The 17,835-nt window shown below is 53.1% G+C and overlaps 1 protein-coding gene across 1 annotated transcript in view; it reads right to left on the reverse strand.

Annotated features, from left to right (window-relative positions):
* Positions 1-1,183: 1,183 nt before the first annotated feature.
* Tspan11 (tetraspanin 11) overlaps positions 1,184-17,835 on the reverse strand; it is a 38,318-nt gene continuing 21,666 nt past the window's right edge. The window contains exons 3-7 of the mRNA XM_032905607.1: positions 13,802-13,876; positions 12,870-12,974; positions 10,848-11,006; positions 10,432-10,518; positions 1,184-4,194 (exon numbers count right to left, since the gene is read on the reverse strand). Coding sequence (XP_032761498.1) covers positions 4,135-4,194; positions 10,432-10,518; positions 10,848-11,006; positions 12,870-12,974; positions 13,802-13,876 — 486 coding nt within the window. The 3' untranslated portion in view covers positions 1,184-4,134. The remainder of the gene's footprint in view (positions 4,195-10,431; positions 10,519-10,847; positions 11,007-12,869; positions 12,975-13,801; positions 13,877-17,835) is intronic.

The raw sequence follows: 17,835 nt of genomic DNA on the forward strand, positions 1-17,835 counted from the left end.
AGGGCAGAAGACAACGTTCAACTTTTCAGTTCTCACCTTCTTACCATGAGGTCCAGGGATTGAACTCAGGTCACCAGGCTTGTTGGCACGCGCCTTTACGCACTGAGACGTCTCACCAGCTCCTTTTCTGCTTTTATTAAAATTTTAAAACTTTATTATTTGTGTTTGTGGAGACAGTCTTACTATCTATCCCTGGCTTACCTGGAACTCACTATGCAGATCAGGATGGACACATACTCAGAGACCCATCTGCCTCTACCTCCTGTGTGCTGGGATCAAAAGTGCACACTACCACTCCTGGCCTGTTCAATTTTCCTTCCACCTCTCCCTCCGATCCCACCTCTGTCTCTCTCCTCCTCTCTGTCTCTCTCCCTCTCTCTGTCTCTCCCTCTCTCTCTCCCTCTCTCCTCTCTGTCTCTCTCTGTCTCTCTGTCGCTCTGTCTCTCTCTGTCTCACTGAGAGAGAGAGGTGCTAGTGGGTCCATGGAAATCAGAAGGCTGCCTTGGAGACTAGGTTCTCCTTTCACTGGGTTCCAGGGATCTAATCCAGGCTGTCAGAGCCTTTATGTAACAGGAGCTTTAACCTGCAGAGTCATTGCACACATCCTGAATTCTCCTCCTCCCTCCCTCCCTCCCCCCTCCCTCCCTCCCCTCCCCCTCCCTCCTCCCATTCTTCCTTCCTTCCTTCCATCCTTTATTCTTCCCTCCTCCCTTTTTCTTTCTTTCTATTTGTTTGTTTGTTTATGTATTTATTTTAGCAAACTGTTACTCTAGCTCAGGGTGGTTGGAACTCACTGAGTAACCCAGTCAGGTTTCAAACTTTTAACAATCCTCCTGCCTCAGCCTCTGAAGTACTGCCATAGGAGGAGGCAGATTCAGTACCGGCTCATGTCACGAAGGCTGCATGCAAGCCTTGCAGGAAAGGAGTGAACATGCTCCCTGACTGAAGACAGGACGCTGGAACCAGAACACACTTGCTTCAGCCCTGCCCTTGTCGGCCGCCTGGAGTGTGGGATTAACGGCCCTCACGAGCAGAAGAGATCATTCCACAGAGGTAGACGGTGAGATGCTGAATGAGTGGCAGCCGGCTGCCAACGGTGTGGTCAGCTGGTGTTATAGGGAAGCCATGACCAACATGGAAGCTTCAGGGGACACAATGCATTAGGTGAACAGAGAACCCAGGGTCTCCTTGCGACACCAGATCAGCGGAAGGCGCTCCGTGGTAAAGTCCTTTATTGTTGAGTTCATAAAGACAAGGCACCAAGCATACACTGACCAGTGGAGAGGCACAACCCACATAGGAGTTTCATTGTAAGCGGTAGGGTAAGGCAACGTCTGTCTTTGTAGAATGTCTGATAATTCACATCCCTGGGCCAACTGGACCCAGGAGCCCATCTGGCTTCCTAACGATGGGCCCACTGGGATTTCTGTCAGTACTGGCATGGGATACGAGCAGGTTTCACAGGTACGTGAGCAGGAGGGGAGGATGAGGGAGGCTTGATGTCCAGCTGGACATGCTAGAGTGGCCAGGGGGCAGCAGAGCCACCCCAAGGCATAGAGAAAAGGGCATGATCTGGGAGTACAAGGGGTCCCCTTCCATCTGACCTACTGACCAAGTCGTAGATCAGTACGGCAGGTGTGTCGAGTGCACACTGTTGAGAGGCACGTACGTGGCTGGTTTGGTAAACCACTCGGTGGCTGGCTTCATCCCACCCTCTCTGTGGACCCAGTGGGGACAGTCTCCAGTTGCTCCATGTGTGACACAGGCCAGATGGCCTGCGTGCCTTTGGGCACTTGGGGGCTCTGACATATGAAGGGAGGGGGCGGTGCCCTCACGTGGTCCATTCTGTGGCGCGGTGTGGATGCCCATCAGTGGCATCACCGCTATCTGGGAACTTAGCAGGAAGGTCACCTGGAGGCTCCGGCTTCCTTAGAGCCACTCTGGGGAGGCAGTATTCTGTTCCGAGGAGTCCTCGGGAGGTGCTGACACATTGCAGTGGCCAGGGAGGGCATAAGAGCCACCTGGCAGCCACACAGCCGGCTGCTCTCCTCCTAAACAGCTACAGCCACCCTTGCTTCTTTCGCCTTTTTGCCCCTAGCCCAGTAAAGCCGATGGGCAAGGGAGTGTTTTCAAAGCTGACAGGGTTGTAACCAATCCATTTATCCCCCTGACTTCAAAACCTTGGAAGCTGCCCAGAGGGGCAGATTCTGAGCTCACAGAGGCTCCTCACTCTGACCTTCTGTACATCCCCCCCACACGCAGCACCTGTTCTGGCCTCTGATGGGCCCACCTCACCACAGACTTGGCTGCAGCCTCTCTCCGCAGCTGCTGGACAGAATCTGGCCTACCATGTGTCTCATGTCCTCTGACCCCATCTTGTCACCAAGGCTGATGTATGATCAAGGAAGTCACATTTGGGGCTGTCCGCTCACCCTGCAGCTCTGACTGTGGCCATGTCCCGTGCTCTCCTGAACTACCTCTGCCTCAAGTCTGTAAAAATGGCACCCGCTTGTCACCTCTGACCCTCTCCCTGAAGAAGCCTACCAAAGCAGATACCTGAGGCCACAGTATCCCTTTGCTCACTATCACCCCCCTCAGGGTCTTTTTGGGAAGGAGAGGGTCTGAGCCCCAAGCTTTTTCTCCTCAATCCTCCCTCTATAAACTCAGGAACCATAGCCAACCTCTGAGTATCTGCGTGAGTCCTGGGAAGATGGAGGGCAGTTAAGGTTTTTCTCTCAGCCATAGTGTAGTCTGGAAGTGTTGGGAATGTCTTCTTTTTACTGTCTGTACAGACAACCCAGGGTCCTTCAGGTGGATGACGCAAGCCAGTCCAGGCTCCAGGTAGACCCCCCCCTCCGAGATGCCAGAGTGGAGGAGGGTGTCTGACCTGAGAGCCTGATGCTCCCTCTGTCCACACAGCTACTTTCTGCCCTGAGAGTGAATTCCACCTATGCCGGTGACAGCAACAGTGGCCCTTGGTCCACCCAAGTATGAGTGGGAGCTCATCTCCCTCCAGCAACTGACCCAGCTCAGCAGGATCTGTGGGAACTGAGGTCTGCTGTTCTGGAGAGATGAGCAGGACCCAGGATAGGGGTGCAGAGGCTGGGAGTGGAGTCCTGGCGTGCAAAGCTGCCTACAGTAATAGTAATTGGAGCAGGGGGGGGTGTCCCTATGGTTGTCTATGAGTTGATTCCTATTACCAACCTTTAATTTTTCTAGGATTTTCTTTCTGTATCTTTTAACACATGAGCCTCCTTCCCCGAAATATCCTCTGTGTGTCATTCCATGACTAGAGAGGGGAACAAAGGAGGGGATGATGGCGTCTATTCCAGGATAGCGGAGAAGGAAGTGGAGAGTGCATGGAAGAGAAACAGTGGGGTCCCCAGGGCACCAGGAAATGGGGTACAGGCAGGGTACCTCCTTCCCCACAGTTTCCTCTCCTCAGCAGCTGAGACTGTGGTATGCCCCGCTGGGGAAGAGTTTTACACTTTGGGAGTCAAGCCTGGGACCAGGACCAGAGGCTGGGGCTTGTGGCCATCCTGTGACTCTCTCCTGAGTGTAGCAACCAACCTGCCTCCTTAGTGCCCTGTCCTGGTGGCGTCACAGCCTTAAGATGCCACCTTAGATGGCTCCTGCCCCGTGCCTTACAGGAAGAACATGGCTGGCTGTTCTGTGGGGGACACTGAAAACCAGTTAGATTTTGGGAAGGGTGAGCTAACCCAGTGTGCCCAAAGTGCTGCTTTTCTCTGAGGAGACCCAGCTGGGGCCCCGTGCCCATGAGAAGCGCACGCCAAGCCCCGCAGGAGTCTTGGAGGCACTCATCTGACATCTTCTATTCCAGAGTCTGAGATGAATATGGCCTCCCCGTAGTCCAGTGTCCCGGTGCCTGGCAAAGGGCTGTGTCTGTCTCTTGCCAGGACCATCCCTTGCCAAAGATTCCGGCAGTGGCTGAGTGCTTAGAAATGGAGGAGTGAGCGGAGGACCCTGCCCAGCCGGGATGCACAGGAGTCACAATCACAGGCATTTGGTGGCCTCCGCACAGGTGGAGGGAGTCCATGGCCCCAGCATTGACTTTGCAGGCCTGGTTCAGGGTGGAGATGTGGGCTTTGGTGTGGGCCCACACAGGGGTATCCTTTAATAAAAGTGCTGCTGGAGCCTTCGGTGCAAGCAGCAGGTGAGAACCATTCCGCAGATCTGCCAGGTGGAGAGAGAGCAGGGAGCCGTGAGAAAGAACCCCATAGGCTTCTGGCTGAGTGCTGGGCGGCTCACACTGGACAAGGCTGGAGAGCTACACCCCCTTGTACCCTGACCACCTGGAAGAGCCTGCTTTTCTCACCGGACCCAGAAGGGGGTGATGTGAGGTGGGGGTGGGGCAGCAAGCCCTGAGAATTGCTCCCCAAAAGTGTATGGCTTCTGTGCTAGAATAGGCTCAAATCGCAGAGCATGGTTACATAGCGCATCCATCCTGTGGGCCTGGATTGGGGTCCAGTGGCTTCTCCCCCACCCCCACCCCCAGCATCCACCCAGTTTGTGCTACTGGCCTATGGGCCTAGAGGTTCTCTATAAGCAGCTCTGTTTATCTGTCTTCTGTGATGACATCCCAGCTCACCCACCAGAGCTGTCTGAAGCGTCTAGTCTCTCTACGATGGCTTCCTGCTTCCTGCTGCCCCAAGCCTCCAGAGCCAAACTAAAGCCCATCACAATTCTGGGAGGAACACTCAGTGCTTATGAGATCAGCAGGGAGACTCTGGCATCCGGCTGACCACCTACCAGTTCCCCGACTGCATCCACTGGACAGAGATACAGAGGGTGCCTCCTGCCCAGTTTCCTGTATTGGTCCCATTCCCGAACTACAGGGGGGTCTGTATTCTGCACCCCATGGTCTTTGCTTTCCCACCCGTGAGGCTGTGTCTGCCCTCTCTCCTTCCTTCCCACCCTTGGTACCCTGAGAACAAAGAGACAGGGATGTGTCAGACCAAGGTACCCCATAGCTGTCATTCTGACCCTGGTGGTGACGATATAGTTGCTCAGTCTCTACTCTGTGTCAAGCAGTCCCACACTGTCCCATGGCATAGGGATGAAGGTGAGGGCCTCTGCGTAAGGGACTACCCTGTCTTTCCGTGGTTTATTCTAGAGACCTGACCTTGGATGTACAGGCCCGGGTGCCAGTGCAGCTCCAGCCAGAGTAGGAATAGACCCATGAAGAGGCGTGTAGCCCAAGGCAGCCGCCTGTCCTTGTCATGTTAGCCTCAGGCTGTCCAGGACAGGTTTTTCACTTCATCTTCTTCCCACTCCCCTGCCCTAGGCCCAAGAGGGTGGACAACCAAGGCCACAAATGCTGCTTTAGGCTTTAGCCTCTGTGCTAAGAGCCCTGCTAATCCACCTCGGGATTCGGGATCAGAAGCCCAAAGGCGGCTTAGGAGGTTATCTCGCCTCTACTGGCTTTAAGCAGGCACTGTCACAGCCATCCATCCACAGACATGCACTCAGGGACTGTGACAAGCTCCTGTCTCCACCTCAGGGTTGAATGCTTTCCCCATGGGTTGTCTGGGTCTTTCTGATGTGCACAGACAGGGCAGGCCTATGTGTGTTGGGGGCTAAATCCACCTCTCCTCAGCACACAGACTCCCGATGGTCTTGCAGGAGCCCAGCTCCCTGATGTGTGCGCTTTCTCTGAGGTGGATGCCTTGAACAGGCAGAGCAAGTGCATGGGGTAGGCACTCTCCTCAAAACTTGTCCATGCACTCATACACGCATGTGCCTGTATCATCCTGAGCTGGCTGGAAGAATAGTGTGCACACTTGGTAATGTGTGCACAGGTGTGCACATGTGCATGCAGGCGCACACATGTTCCTCACACCTGCACGATGTGATGAGATAAAGGATGCCCTCACTAGTGTACCCATGTGAAAACACGCACATGCAAGCACACACACACACACACACACACACACACACACACACACACACCTATCTTTAAGTGAACAGATGGTTAAGGATGCTCACTAGGTCCTAAGCAAGCCCAGTGTCTTCCTTTTGGCAGGGGACACAGAAGCCAGCACAGATGATCCAAGCAGCAAGCACAGTAACACGAGACAGCACAGAGACATCCCTGGAGGGAGTGAAGCACAGGCAAAGGTAGCCCATCTCCTGTTTGGCTCCTGCCATCAACTCAATTTGCACAGGACCCAGGGCTCCCTTGGGTATGGCCCTTGGCTACACAGGGGGACTATTTTAACTGGGAACTGTGGTGCTCATGGTTTCTTACAAGGCTTCTCAGCCAGTGGCTTGACACCATGAAAGATAGGCCTGCCTTGGCCCACGTGGCCTTTCTGCACACTCCAATGTCCTAAAGATCCAGCCTCCATTTTCTAGGCTCTGAAACATACTAGCAGCCCACCTGTGGGCTGTTGAGGTTGGTGCTATTTCAGCTGGGTACCTATCGGCTGTGACCTCGGGGGTAATTGTGTCCTCTCTAAGCCTGTGCTGGCAGGCAAGATCCTTCCAAAGCTAGAACCCAGCCCTCATCACATCTGAGAGAGACTAGCAGGCCCTCCAGGACTCACATGACTGGCTGTGTGAGACAGCCAGGCCTTTCAAGGTACTGCTCCTGTGTCCCCATTCACCCTGTAGCCATTTCCTGCTGCTTCTTGTCAAACCCCCTCAGAATTTAGTATCTATCACCTCCTCCAGGAATTCTCCCTTGGTCTCAGGAACGGCCAAGGCAGTTTTCATTTTGCCTGTGAATCTGCACCACAGACTGATGTTGCCTGATTACAAACCAGTGTCCTGCTCTTGTCTGTCCCTCCCCCATGGTTACGAAAGCCCCCATCTCCATGGGTAGAGCATGGCCCTGCTACAAAGCCAACCCACAGTGTGCCTTAGAGCCTCCTCTGCACGTCCCCTGGGTGGGAGGTGCCTCCTCTGGGTGTGAGGAGGAGGGCCAGAAAAAGAGTCCTAGGCTACTTACTATAACCTTTTCAAAGTTTCCCAGCCAGGATGTTCTATAAATTACTTTCTAAGATTATTCCTGGGTGGAAGCCACCCACAAGAGAGGAAGCTGGTGGAGAAGAAGGGACATCAGGAGTGAGGGGCCTGGTTGGCTCTGCCGCAGTGGCTGTGTGATCACCAGCCGGTGACTTTCCATCTCTGGGACTAGTTAGCCATATTCAATGGATAATGGATAAGATGGGCCCAGGAGCCCTCCGCCTGAGCGAGCACAGGCGTGACTGCCCAGTGTGTAGAGCCACACAGTGAAGCCACAGCAAGCCTGGACGCGCTGAAGAGAGGAATGAGTGCCCAGAGGACAACCCCTCAGCCTTCCAACTCCTGCTCCAGCTAGAGGTCACAGAGACAATGCTGTGGAGGCCACCGTGGAGCCATTTATATTCAGAGGCTTCTCAGATGCCTGTTTGTGAATTCCTCCCTCAGTTCCCACCTTGCTGCTAGACCCAGGGGAAGACCCTACTTGACTTTCTTCTCCCACCTCCTAAGCCCTCCATACCCTATCTCTGGCTCCATTTGGAGTCCCTGAAATCTGAGGGAGCTTTCTTTGAAGATACACTGAGGTCTGGTGGCTGCCTTGGCTGTTGCATGTACATGTACGGAATATCACCTGGGCCTTGGGTGGCTGGGTTCAAAGTTTGCCAAGGGGTTCTACCGGTGACCAAGGTGACAATTCATTTGAGCACAGGCGATAAGGAGTAAATGTCACCGTTTCCTCCGAGCGTGTGCTTCTTGGATAACTTGTCAGTGAAGCAATGACAGGCACACCACCAGGCGCCTGGCTGAGAGCAGAGTGGGCAGCCCTGTACTTGCCTGGTTTCCAGAGTTCTCAGAGCATCTGCTTAAGGTGACCAGTCAGTGAGATAGCAACCTTACCAAAATCTCAGGGCAGTGGATGCACAGGGTTGCTAAGATTCCAAACCGTGCTGGGCACTATACACGTACCTCAGGGGCACGAGAGTAGCCAGTGATGGCCCTTATGCTCGACCTGCATCCTGTTTCAATGCCAAGAGTTCGGCCTTCCGTGCTAGCAGACCAGTCTCCTACATGGCAACGTCCAATGACAGCTGCTTTAAAATGCTTTCTCAGTCTCTCTACCCTACAGATAAAGAAATCAAAGGCTTTGAGAGAGACTGTGGTTTCCCAGAGGTCACACAGCAAAACATGGGGACACATTTACAGTTCAGACTCTCTGATTCCCAAGCAAGACTCCTCCAGTTCCCAGAAACAAGAACGCCATCTTAGGAGGGTATCCTGAGCCTTGGTACATGTGTGTGCATGTGTGTGTGTGTGTGTGTGTGTGTGAGAGAGTGAGAGAGAGAGAGAGAGAGAGAGAGAGAGAGAGAGAGAGAGAGAGTGTGTGTGGGGGCCTAGAGTCTGCTCTGACTGGGAGGAACACTAGACTTCTGGATGCCTTTGGGCTCTTTCTCAAGGCTTCTGTCTGCCTGCAGGACAGGGCAGATTAATGCCCATCTCTGGCCACTAGAGGGCACTCTAACAGAGGCTTGGCCATTACCAACCTCTGCTCAGTGAACAACACTGAAAAACCTGGGCAAGGAGTGAGATGCAGAGTCATACAGTGGGGAGGTTCACACTCCGCTCTGTAAGTACACTGCCTGCCCAGTGGCCTGCCGCTGAACATTAGACCAGCTAGTAGCACTGACCTGCTCTGGCCTTGGGCTCTGAGCATTTGCAGCCTGGTGCCTGGCCCTCAGGTTCATTACCTTTGGCTACAATTTGTACAAAGGTCAGGAAGAAGTGGACTGAGGTGAACCAGGCCTGGTCAGTGTCCTTATTAGGCAGAGCCCTAAAAATCTGTGGGCTGGGTCCTTGGAAACCTGGAAATTCCTCCAGAAGCCGGAGTGAGGAGCAGCCTTGCCTGGCCCCAGAACTTCTTTGGCTTCCCTACAAGGGGCAGAGGCCTATCCTGGGAAATGTAAAACTGTAAGAAGGGCTCTGCTGTGCACCTCCCTGGGCCCTCTAGTCTAGCAGTGAGGAAACCAAGGAAGCATTGGGGAATTTTAGGGAGATGATGGACCTGTGTAGAAACAAAAGCAATGAGCGTCTTTTGTGGGGAACCTGCATCTGCTTGGCAGCTAGGCCCAACCATCATAGGAGAAGGCTTCATTTTAGGAACCTCAGAGACTCAGAGATGATCACGTAACTCAGACCATCAATGGCAGAATCAAGAAGGCTCTCCCTTGAGGGGCTGGGGACTTGCTTTTCAGCATGCGAAACTGTAGCTGGCCCTCCAGTCCCACTGGGCAGGGAGTGGACCTTGGTCCAGAGACATCCCTTCTCTGGGAGTCTCCTCAGGTAGATGACATCAGCACTCCATGTATTTCCTTCCCATGGGCCTCTGTGTAGGGCAATGCACTTGGGAGAGCCGAGGGTCCTAATGGTTGCAGGTTTAGGTGGGAGGTGCATTCTCTGAGTCTCAGTTTTCTGATCTGGGAAGTAAGGAGTGTGCTCAGCCTGGGTCTGGGGTGAGGACCTATTAGGAGGAAGAATCTGAGACCACAGAGAATCAGATAAAGCCAGCCTGCACCTACCTACAGAGGCATGTGGGAGCCAGGCTCCCTGCCTGGGCCGTGTTCTCTCCTGCACATCCCTGGCTCTTACGCAGGCAATGTGCGGAAGGGGACATGAGCCTCATTTTGCAGATGACGTTGAAAGATAAGAAGGTAGGTAGTGGCTCCAAGTCATGTGGAGCCAGTGTCAGATTGGGATCTTGGTGTCTGAATGTTCACCCCCTTCCCTTCCTGAGATGTCATTTACAGCACTAGGGTGTGAGATCCAGGCAGGGCAGCAGGATGCCTAGGACCTTCTAGAAGGGTGGCCACCACACAGCCCCCACCATCTGAAGGAAGCAGGAGTATACCCGTGGACAGGGCCACTTTCTGTGCCTGCTCAGAATCTGAGGCTCCTCCTCTAAGGTCCCTTGATGGTCCCTGTTGACGAAGGCTAGATGCAGGGCATGTAGGGAGAGGAATTGAGAGGAGACAGTAGCTTTGCCCATCGTCAGGGTGACGGGGTGTATCTTCCCAGAAGAACACATGAATACACATGGAATGATGGCAGGTACATGCACACATATGTACACAGGCTACTTAAACACACACGTGCACACAACCTGACATAGATGTTCACAATCCCAGCAGGCTGTGCCATGCACACAGGACACATGTTATATACCTGACCCCACACTCAGACTTGTCCTAGTTCCCCCTGTTCCTGACAAATTCAAGTTGTTTAAGGCTCTCCGGGGAATGAGGCTGACACTGTGGTTCATCTTTGGTTGCAAAGGGAAAGGAGGTAGGGTAGGAGGGTGGAGCAGGGGTAGGGCAGGGCCAGGCATGCATGTGCAAAGCACCAGCTACTTTCCCCAAGACACGTTTGAGGGACGACATCTCCTACTTCACTTACCTGAAGACAGGCTACCCCAATGCCCACTGCTCCCATGAGCAGCAGGTGGTCAGCCAAGAACTGCTCCAGCTTGGCCATGCAGCCTCCCTGTAAGGTAGAGGTCAGTTACTCAAACCTTGGCCCAACAATAGGCAGGAGGATTGGGGGATGAGTGGCCGCCATCCTGTGTTAGCTGAGGCTGAGGGATGTTAGTGCTTAAAGGGGCCATCCTTAGAATTTCTCCTGGCCATTTTGAGAGCGCCGGCAGATAGGCCATGATTTCTGGGACTTCTGAGATGGCATATTACCTGTCAGATCTTTGAGGGCCCCAGGCTCTATGATCCCATGCCAAAGAGTGTGCTTGCTTTCCTACACCTGCCTACTGAGCTGGCCTTTCTGGGGCTCCCCCCTAGACCCTAAGTGACCCCAGCACTCACCTCTACCTTGTAGATGTTGGAGGGGTGGGCCCGCTGACCACAGCGGGCTACCACTGTCTTGCAGCAGCTGTCGGGCACCTGGCGACCGATGGCTTCCTGAGACAAGATGTATACGCTGTGCTGCCAGTCGGCTGAGCTGTTACTGCCACAACATTTGAACTGAGAGGAGAGAGGAGGCTCAGGTGAGAAGGGTCTGTCCCTGCGATCCAGGGCCAAGGGTTATGCTATTCAGGTTTTAACTTGGCCCCTCTCTCTTCTGTGATTTCCCTTTGGAGAAGGACTGGGTCTCTCTGGGGCCATTGTCTGCAGGACACCTGATGTCTACCTTCTGTCAGGTATTCTAGGGTAGGGATTATCTGAGAGATGGGGGTCAGACAGATGTGGGGCTTTCACAGTTGTGAGGTTTGGTGCCATTGGGGTGTACAACCAGGGTCCAGAGCTCAGGGAGGTCACAAAGGGGAGATGTTGTGTTCATTCAGTTGGGAGGAAAAAAACCACCAATCTTGCTCGAGGTCTCAGGATTTCTGTTGAGTTTTGTAATTCAGACCTGAGACCAGAAGAACATGGAGTATGTCCTAGAGACTATGCAGGACCCAGGCCAGTCCGCACTGACTACAGAGGCTAGTGTGAGTGCCAAGTGAAGCCCAGTGGGTCTGCACTACCACATTCAAAGTGATTCAAAGAACTAATGTTTGTCACCTCTCCCCTCTGAGTCAGGACACTGAGATCCTAAGACCTGAGATCCTAGGACCTGAGGTCCTAGGACCTTGCACAAAGTGCATGACACAGTCGTCTTGTGGCTGTGGGGTCAGGGATATTTAACTCAAATTCTAGCTACCTACGCCATGCCAGGAACGAGGCAGAGGACTTGGCTTACCATGTTACTGTTCTTGAGAGGAACACAGAGGAAGAAGGGAAAAATGATTTGTTTGGGGTCAGCAAAACCTGTAAGTGTGAACAGAGAGCCTACACATCAATTTGCACACTAAACATGCTCACAGCACAAGACGACACCCAGAGGGCACGCACAATGGAACAACAAGATCAGAGCATACACACAATATAACAGCTAGATCAGAGAGAGCATGCCCACTACGTAATATCACACCCAGAGCATGCACGTGAGTAGTGAGATAAGAACATGACCACAGCTCATGAGAGCACAGAGCACAGGGAATGTGACAGCACACACAGAACAATGACTAGGGTGGGCTGTGCCGAGAGTCATATGGCAGTTGTACACCGTGTGTCCCTGTGGTATGTGGGTGTCATTTATACACATGTGGCCCAAATGTGGCCCTGGCTCTGACCCACCACTGTCTCAGGCGTATTCCTTCCTACCTGGATGCTGGCTGGGACACTAACTGCCCAAGCTTGGGAGAGGCCCACGTTATACACATTGATGCCATGGAGACAGGTCAGTGGCAGCCCTGTTTCCCCCCCAGGCCACCTGCAGACCCTCCTCCCCTACTCTGTACTCTGAGACACCCAGGAAAAGCTGCCCAGTAGCACCTGCTACTTTCTGTGGCTCCCTGAGTGAGACCTGCTAGTCATGGCTCCTGCCCAAGCTTTGTCTCACACAGCTCCTTACATGTGCACACTGCTGCAATAGATGGCCTACATCCCTCAGATGCTATCCAGTGGCTCACAACCAGAAAACTTCCTTGCTCTGAGCCACAGTGGTTTGGTCTAGAACACTGGGTCCTTGGTGCCCATCTTCCTGAGGAAGGATGAAATTAGTCCATTGACAGGAGGAGACTGTCGGGAGACCCAAACTGGAAGGCAGCGGGGGTGAGGCTTGACCAGAGTGCAAGAGGTGTATCTGGGAAGCCAGAGTTCATTGAGTACTTTCTGAGGTGTCAAGGGACACATCTAGAGGTGACGCACCTCTCCGCTATATGGCTTAGGTTAGGGAAGTGTCAGCAGAAGCTCAGAGAAGGTGGGTGAATTATCAGAGGTCGATGGTATAGACTGGGAGAGACAGAGGCAGGGTGTAAACCTGTATCTCTCTCCATAGCTTACATCCTGCTGCAGACGGTCCACTGAGGCTGTGATCTCTGCAGCCCCGGGCTGCCCATAGTGCTCAGTCAGGGTGCTGTGCAGATGCCGCTTCAGTTCATCGCTCAGCTGAGGAAGGGAGCATGGCGTGTCAGTGGATCCCCCCCCCACACACCTCCCTCTAGGACCCAGGTGTCTCCCAATCCCCACCAGCTGGCGTCGGGACACTGGAAGGACTCAAACGGGGTGTCATGAGCTGACAGGAGGGGCAGAGCTGATACTGGGGCTGAGGATGACACAGCTCATGCTGTGTCTCATAGGAGCTGCCTTCAACTTGCTGTGGATTTGAACTCTGATTACCAGATGAGGTTCGATATGTGGCAGGGGACACATCTGGAGGTGATGACCACAGCTGTGGACACTTGTGACCCTGCAAAACCATGTGGGCACTGGCTTCAAATGACCTGCTTGGTTGGGACATACTGTCTATTCCATCCCTATGTCACCCTGTTCTTGCCTTCAAATCCTGAGCCTGAAATCAGAAGCGTGGGAAGAGAGAGATCTCTGATCTTACCCATCCAGGTTGGCAAGGTCTACTCCAGTCTTGACAGTGTGTCAGTCTGTCCTTTGACCCTTTCTGATCCCTTCTCAGTGACTGTCTTAGCAGGTGGGTTCCTTGTTTAGGGATCCCTGAGGGGTCAGGGGAGAAGGATGAACTGGTCTCTCTGAGAAACTCTCACTCAGGGTTCCCACGTGAAACCCAGCAGTACCAAGAGAGGCAGAGAGATCTGCCAGATCTACGACAGGGAACTGGGGTGCAGAGGACCATCAGCCCAGGAAACAGAGACACTTATGGGGACACCTTCTCCAGCTGCTTAGGCAGCACGAACCTAACCTCTTGCTGTGACTCCATCATGTCACCAACAGAAAACTCTGCAAGAGGACCTTGTACTTACCCTCTGGTAGTACACATGCGCCAGGACGCCTGCCACCAGCTCCACCAGGAAGATGACCAGCAACAGGCAGAAATACTAGGGGCAAGGACAGGAATGGTCACTAGGAATAAGGGGTCCCCTGTAACAAGAGCCTCTGTAAAGAGGGGACAGCCAGGGCCTCTATCATCCCCCATTGTCCTCTTTCTAATCTACATCTGGACATGACAACCCCACCCCTGCTGGCTCCCACCACAAATTTCCCTGCTCACCCCTCTGCTCACTACTCTATGAGGAGCCTGAGAACACACCTACCCATCCAGGCTTGAGTGGACCCTGGATGCCAGGTGCTCGGCATTGTGGCTAAGGTACTAGTGGCTCATGGGAGTTGGGCAGTACAAAGTGATTAGAACGCTGCGTATTCTACAGGATAACCCTAGAGGCTCCTGATGTGGTGGGGTATCAGAGCGGGCCTTGCAGAGGTGGTGACATCCACAAAACCTCTCTAAAAAGGAAACAAGGAGAGAAGCATACTCCAAGCAGAAGAGCACCAGCCCAGGAAGTGTGGAACATTTGAGTTTTGGTGATGCAGACACCTATGTGGCTGGGAAGAAGCAGGCTGGGCCAAGGAAATAGGGTTCTGGAGAAGGCAAAAATAGAAGCTCATAGGTGGTGATTTGAGTCTTATATTCCACCCTTGATGCCTGCTTCCTATCCTCCATAGATTTCCCCAGGGCTCTTGGCTTCCCTCATCATGCTTGCCTCTCCAAGACTCCTTGGTGCCGGCCCTGAGCCTTCAGGTACCTGACTGTGAGCTGCCATCAACACTCCTGAGCTTCAGGGGAGCCAACAGGCTAGGTCCATATGATCTGGGAGAGGACTGGACAGGGACAGGGAGTGGCAGCAGAGCAAGGTACCCAAGGGACAATGGACAGAAGAAGTGGAGAGAGCAGAGAAGAAGTGAGAGAGGATGACCACTAAGAAAATCTCTCTTCTTTCCTTACAGCCCACATCAGGCCACAACAGGGTAGCCACCAGTGTGGACTGAGATCACAGAATTTAGGAAGGCCACCTCTGGGTGCTGTCTGAGATGAAGTAGGGGAAGGTTTGTGGGCAAGACAGAGCTAGTAGTCCTTGCCTAACCCATGGGAGAATACATAGTCAGGGCTTGGGAAGCACACAAAGGGCATGGGATTACTTTCAACCCCTAAGGAAAGAACCCAGGCAAAGCTGTTCTTTCCATTACTTCTCTGCCCTCAGTAATATCATCGTGCCCTCTGCTCTCAGCACTGGGGCTGGCCATCACTGGTGACCAGGAAAGGTTGCTAGTCATTCTAGATGGGGGACTAGACTGCCAGTCACCCAAGGAGCCTGAGGCAGAGGGGACAAAGTATGTTCCTGACCACCCTTCCTGTTTTCTCCTATGTTGTCCTAGAAAAAGGACACACAGCCTGAACATTCAACCTTTGTCTGTTCCTCCTGGATGCACCCCATCATTCCATGGCTGAAGATATGGAAAAGACAGAGTGGGGTGCCATGAGCAGTACAGGCTAGACATTCTGTGATGCTATATGCTATGGACATTGTCTGGAGTTCTGTCTGTCTGTCTAAGATGGGCTTTCCAGGCTCTGGGTGTGGGACTCAGAACCAGTAGTATGGGAGGCTCCACAAGACACATCCGTTGGCCCCAGGACTCTTCAACCTGTTTGGATGGATGGCACTGAGTGAGATACAGAGTAGGATGATGCATCTAAGAGGTCTGTGGTGCCTGCGTCTGCTCTCAGAAATGGGCATGAAGAGGATTGAGAGAGCTGGTGGCAATCTTCGTATCTGTGACAAGTCTAGGCTCTTGTGCTCACTGGGACTGGCTGAATGGGCACCACTGCAAATTAGAAAAATACTCAGACCAGAGTAGTATGAGTCCATAACAGCTGTGTGGGTGCTGTGGTCCTTGTATGTAGGATTCAAGTTTCTGGGAATTTGTGGAAGCCCTGACCATGGGGTTTGGGCTTTCAATTCCTTGCCAATGGCCATGGTGGCATCACCTGCCCTGCCCGTCCTGACTGGTTGGAGAAGTTGACTTTCCAGAGCTCTGCTATGCTTCTTCCCAGAGCACAGTCAAGTGTAGGCTTGAGCACTTGTCCGACAGTGTCAGGGACCGGCAGTCTAGATCAGTGGAGGACACTCTGGAACTGTCTGGCCCACTAGACAGTATGGCTGCACTGTCACCATTCAGAAGACTGTGCCACTACTTCATAGCCCTCAGGGCCCCAATACCCCTACTATGTCTGCCCTTTTAGTTGGCTTGAAGCTGTCCTGCACTCCCTTTACCCAGGTGTGCTACTAAGGGTAGCTTTTGTCTTGCTGCAGGGAATCTATAGGTAGGGACTACTGGTCAACCCAGGTCTCCCAAATGAATATTAGCATGCCCTCCAAGCTAGCAGGAAAGATGTGAGAGAGTACCTGTCCCTGAGCAGCAGTATTAGGCTGGCAGTTAGGAGATCCCATCTTGCCACCTGCTTCTCTGTCAGCTGTGAGTCACTCATGGACACCAGCCCTGATGAGGTGGCTAATTCATACTGCTCCCCTGGGGAAATCACTACTATGGTAGCTCCTGAGAACAGGTGGAAAGAGGGAGGACAGAGACATGAAACCATGTTGCACCTCTGGACTCTGATGGGTGAAACTGGGACTGTTCAGAAGATCCAACAGGCCATGTGACATGTTAGGGTTTCATGTAGAGGAGGCACATTGGTACTGTGTGACATTCCCAAGGGAGCAAAGAGTGATGCTTCAGCATGCTCAGGTGTCCCAGGAAACAGGGGTGCAGCCTGGAGCTCTGAGGGGATTGAGCTAGCCACAGGTGACCGTTCAGGCAATCATTCTTACTGCAAGAGGATTGCAGATGTGTGACTCACCTGGGTGAGAGAGGCCCTGAGTCATAGCTCCTTGTGACAGCTCCCAGGAGGCAGGCAAAGGGCTCAGAGGATCCTGCAGCTCTAGCACAGGACTGATTGGTCCTAGAAGGTTGCTACATTTGTGATGGGAGGTCATGAGTCCTAACAAATACCTCACCCCTGCTGTCTCCTCTTCTACATGTTTCTCAGTCCCTGTAGACCCCCAGCACAGGCATCTCAGCCCCTCTGTATGACTCAGAGAGGCTCTGCTTGCACCCCAGGCCACCTGTCCAGCCTTCAAGCTTTTGCCCTCACCAATCCCAATGGCGGTGCCTGCCTGCCCTTCATTTCCCAGCACAGTTCTGCCTCTACAGTGTCAACCTCTGAGGATGTCCGCAGCACCACCTGCCTGACACCTGGCTGACTCAGCCTTGTCTCCTTGGTCCTCTTCTCTGGACTTGGTTGCTTCTGATCCCTTCCCCTGCTGGTCCACTACTCCTTTGCTCTGGGGAGGCCTTCACCATCAACACAGCAAGACTCAACTGCTTCTGCTGAAGAGCTCAGTCCTGTCTTCCCAGAGAAACTGTGAGCTTCTGGGGATAGGAATCATACCTTGGAGTTCCCTGGCTCTTCCCCTGTGCCTGGTAGGGTTGGGGATATGCTCAGGAAACACCCCTGGGCTACACGAAGATCATGAGACAACAGGAACCCACAGCAGGGTCAGCTCTGGGCTGAAAAGCAGTTTAATCTTCCGTTCAGAAGGCAACACAGCTGCTACCTCAGTTCAGGTTACCCAACAGTTCACTCACTCTGGGAAGATTTTGCCTCCAGGGACCAGTTGGCAAATTCTGGAGACATTTCTCTATTGTCACAGCAGGGACAGAAGGTACTATGGGTTTCTCGAAGGCAGAGCCAGGGTGCTGCTGACCTTCTTTGAAGCATGGGACAGTTTCTAGTGCATGAAACTGCCCAGCAGACATATCAAGGATTCCGATTGGGAAAGTCTGAGACGCACTCCCCCTCAGGTTGTCAGGCTGATGCAGAGACTTGATTTGCATGTGTGTCCCTAGGCACTTGGAGATGCACAAAAGAAGACTGGAGGAAAGTTATTCACTTGCCAAGAAGCCAGAGATGGGATCCAGAAACACGAGCATTAGAGGG

The sequence above is a fragment of the Rattus rattus genome, chromosome 6, assembly GCF_011064425.1.
Source record: "Rattus rattus isolate New Zealand chromosome 6, Rrattus_CSIRO_v1, whole genome shotgun sequence".
Lineage (NCBI taxonomy): Eukaryota > Metazoa > Chordata > Mammalia > Rodentia > Muridae > Rattus > Rattus rattus.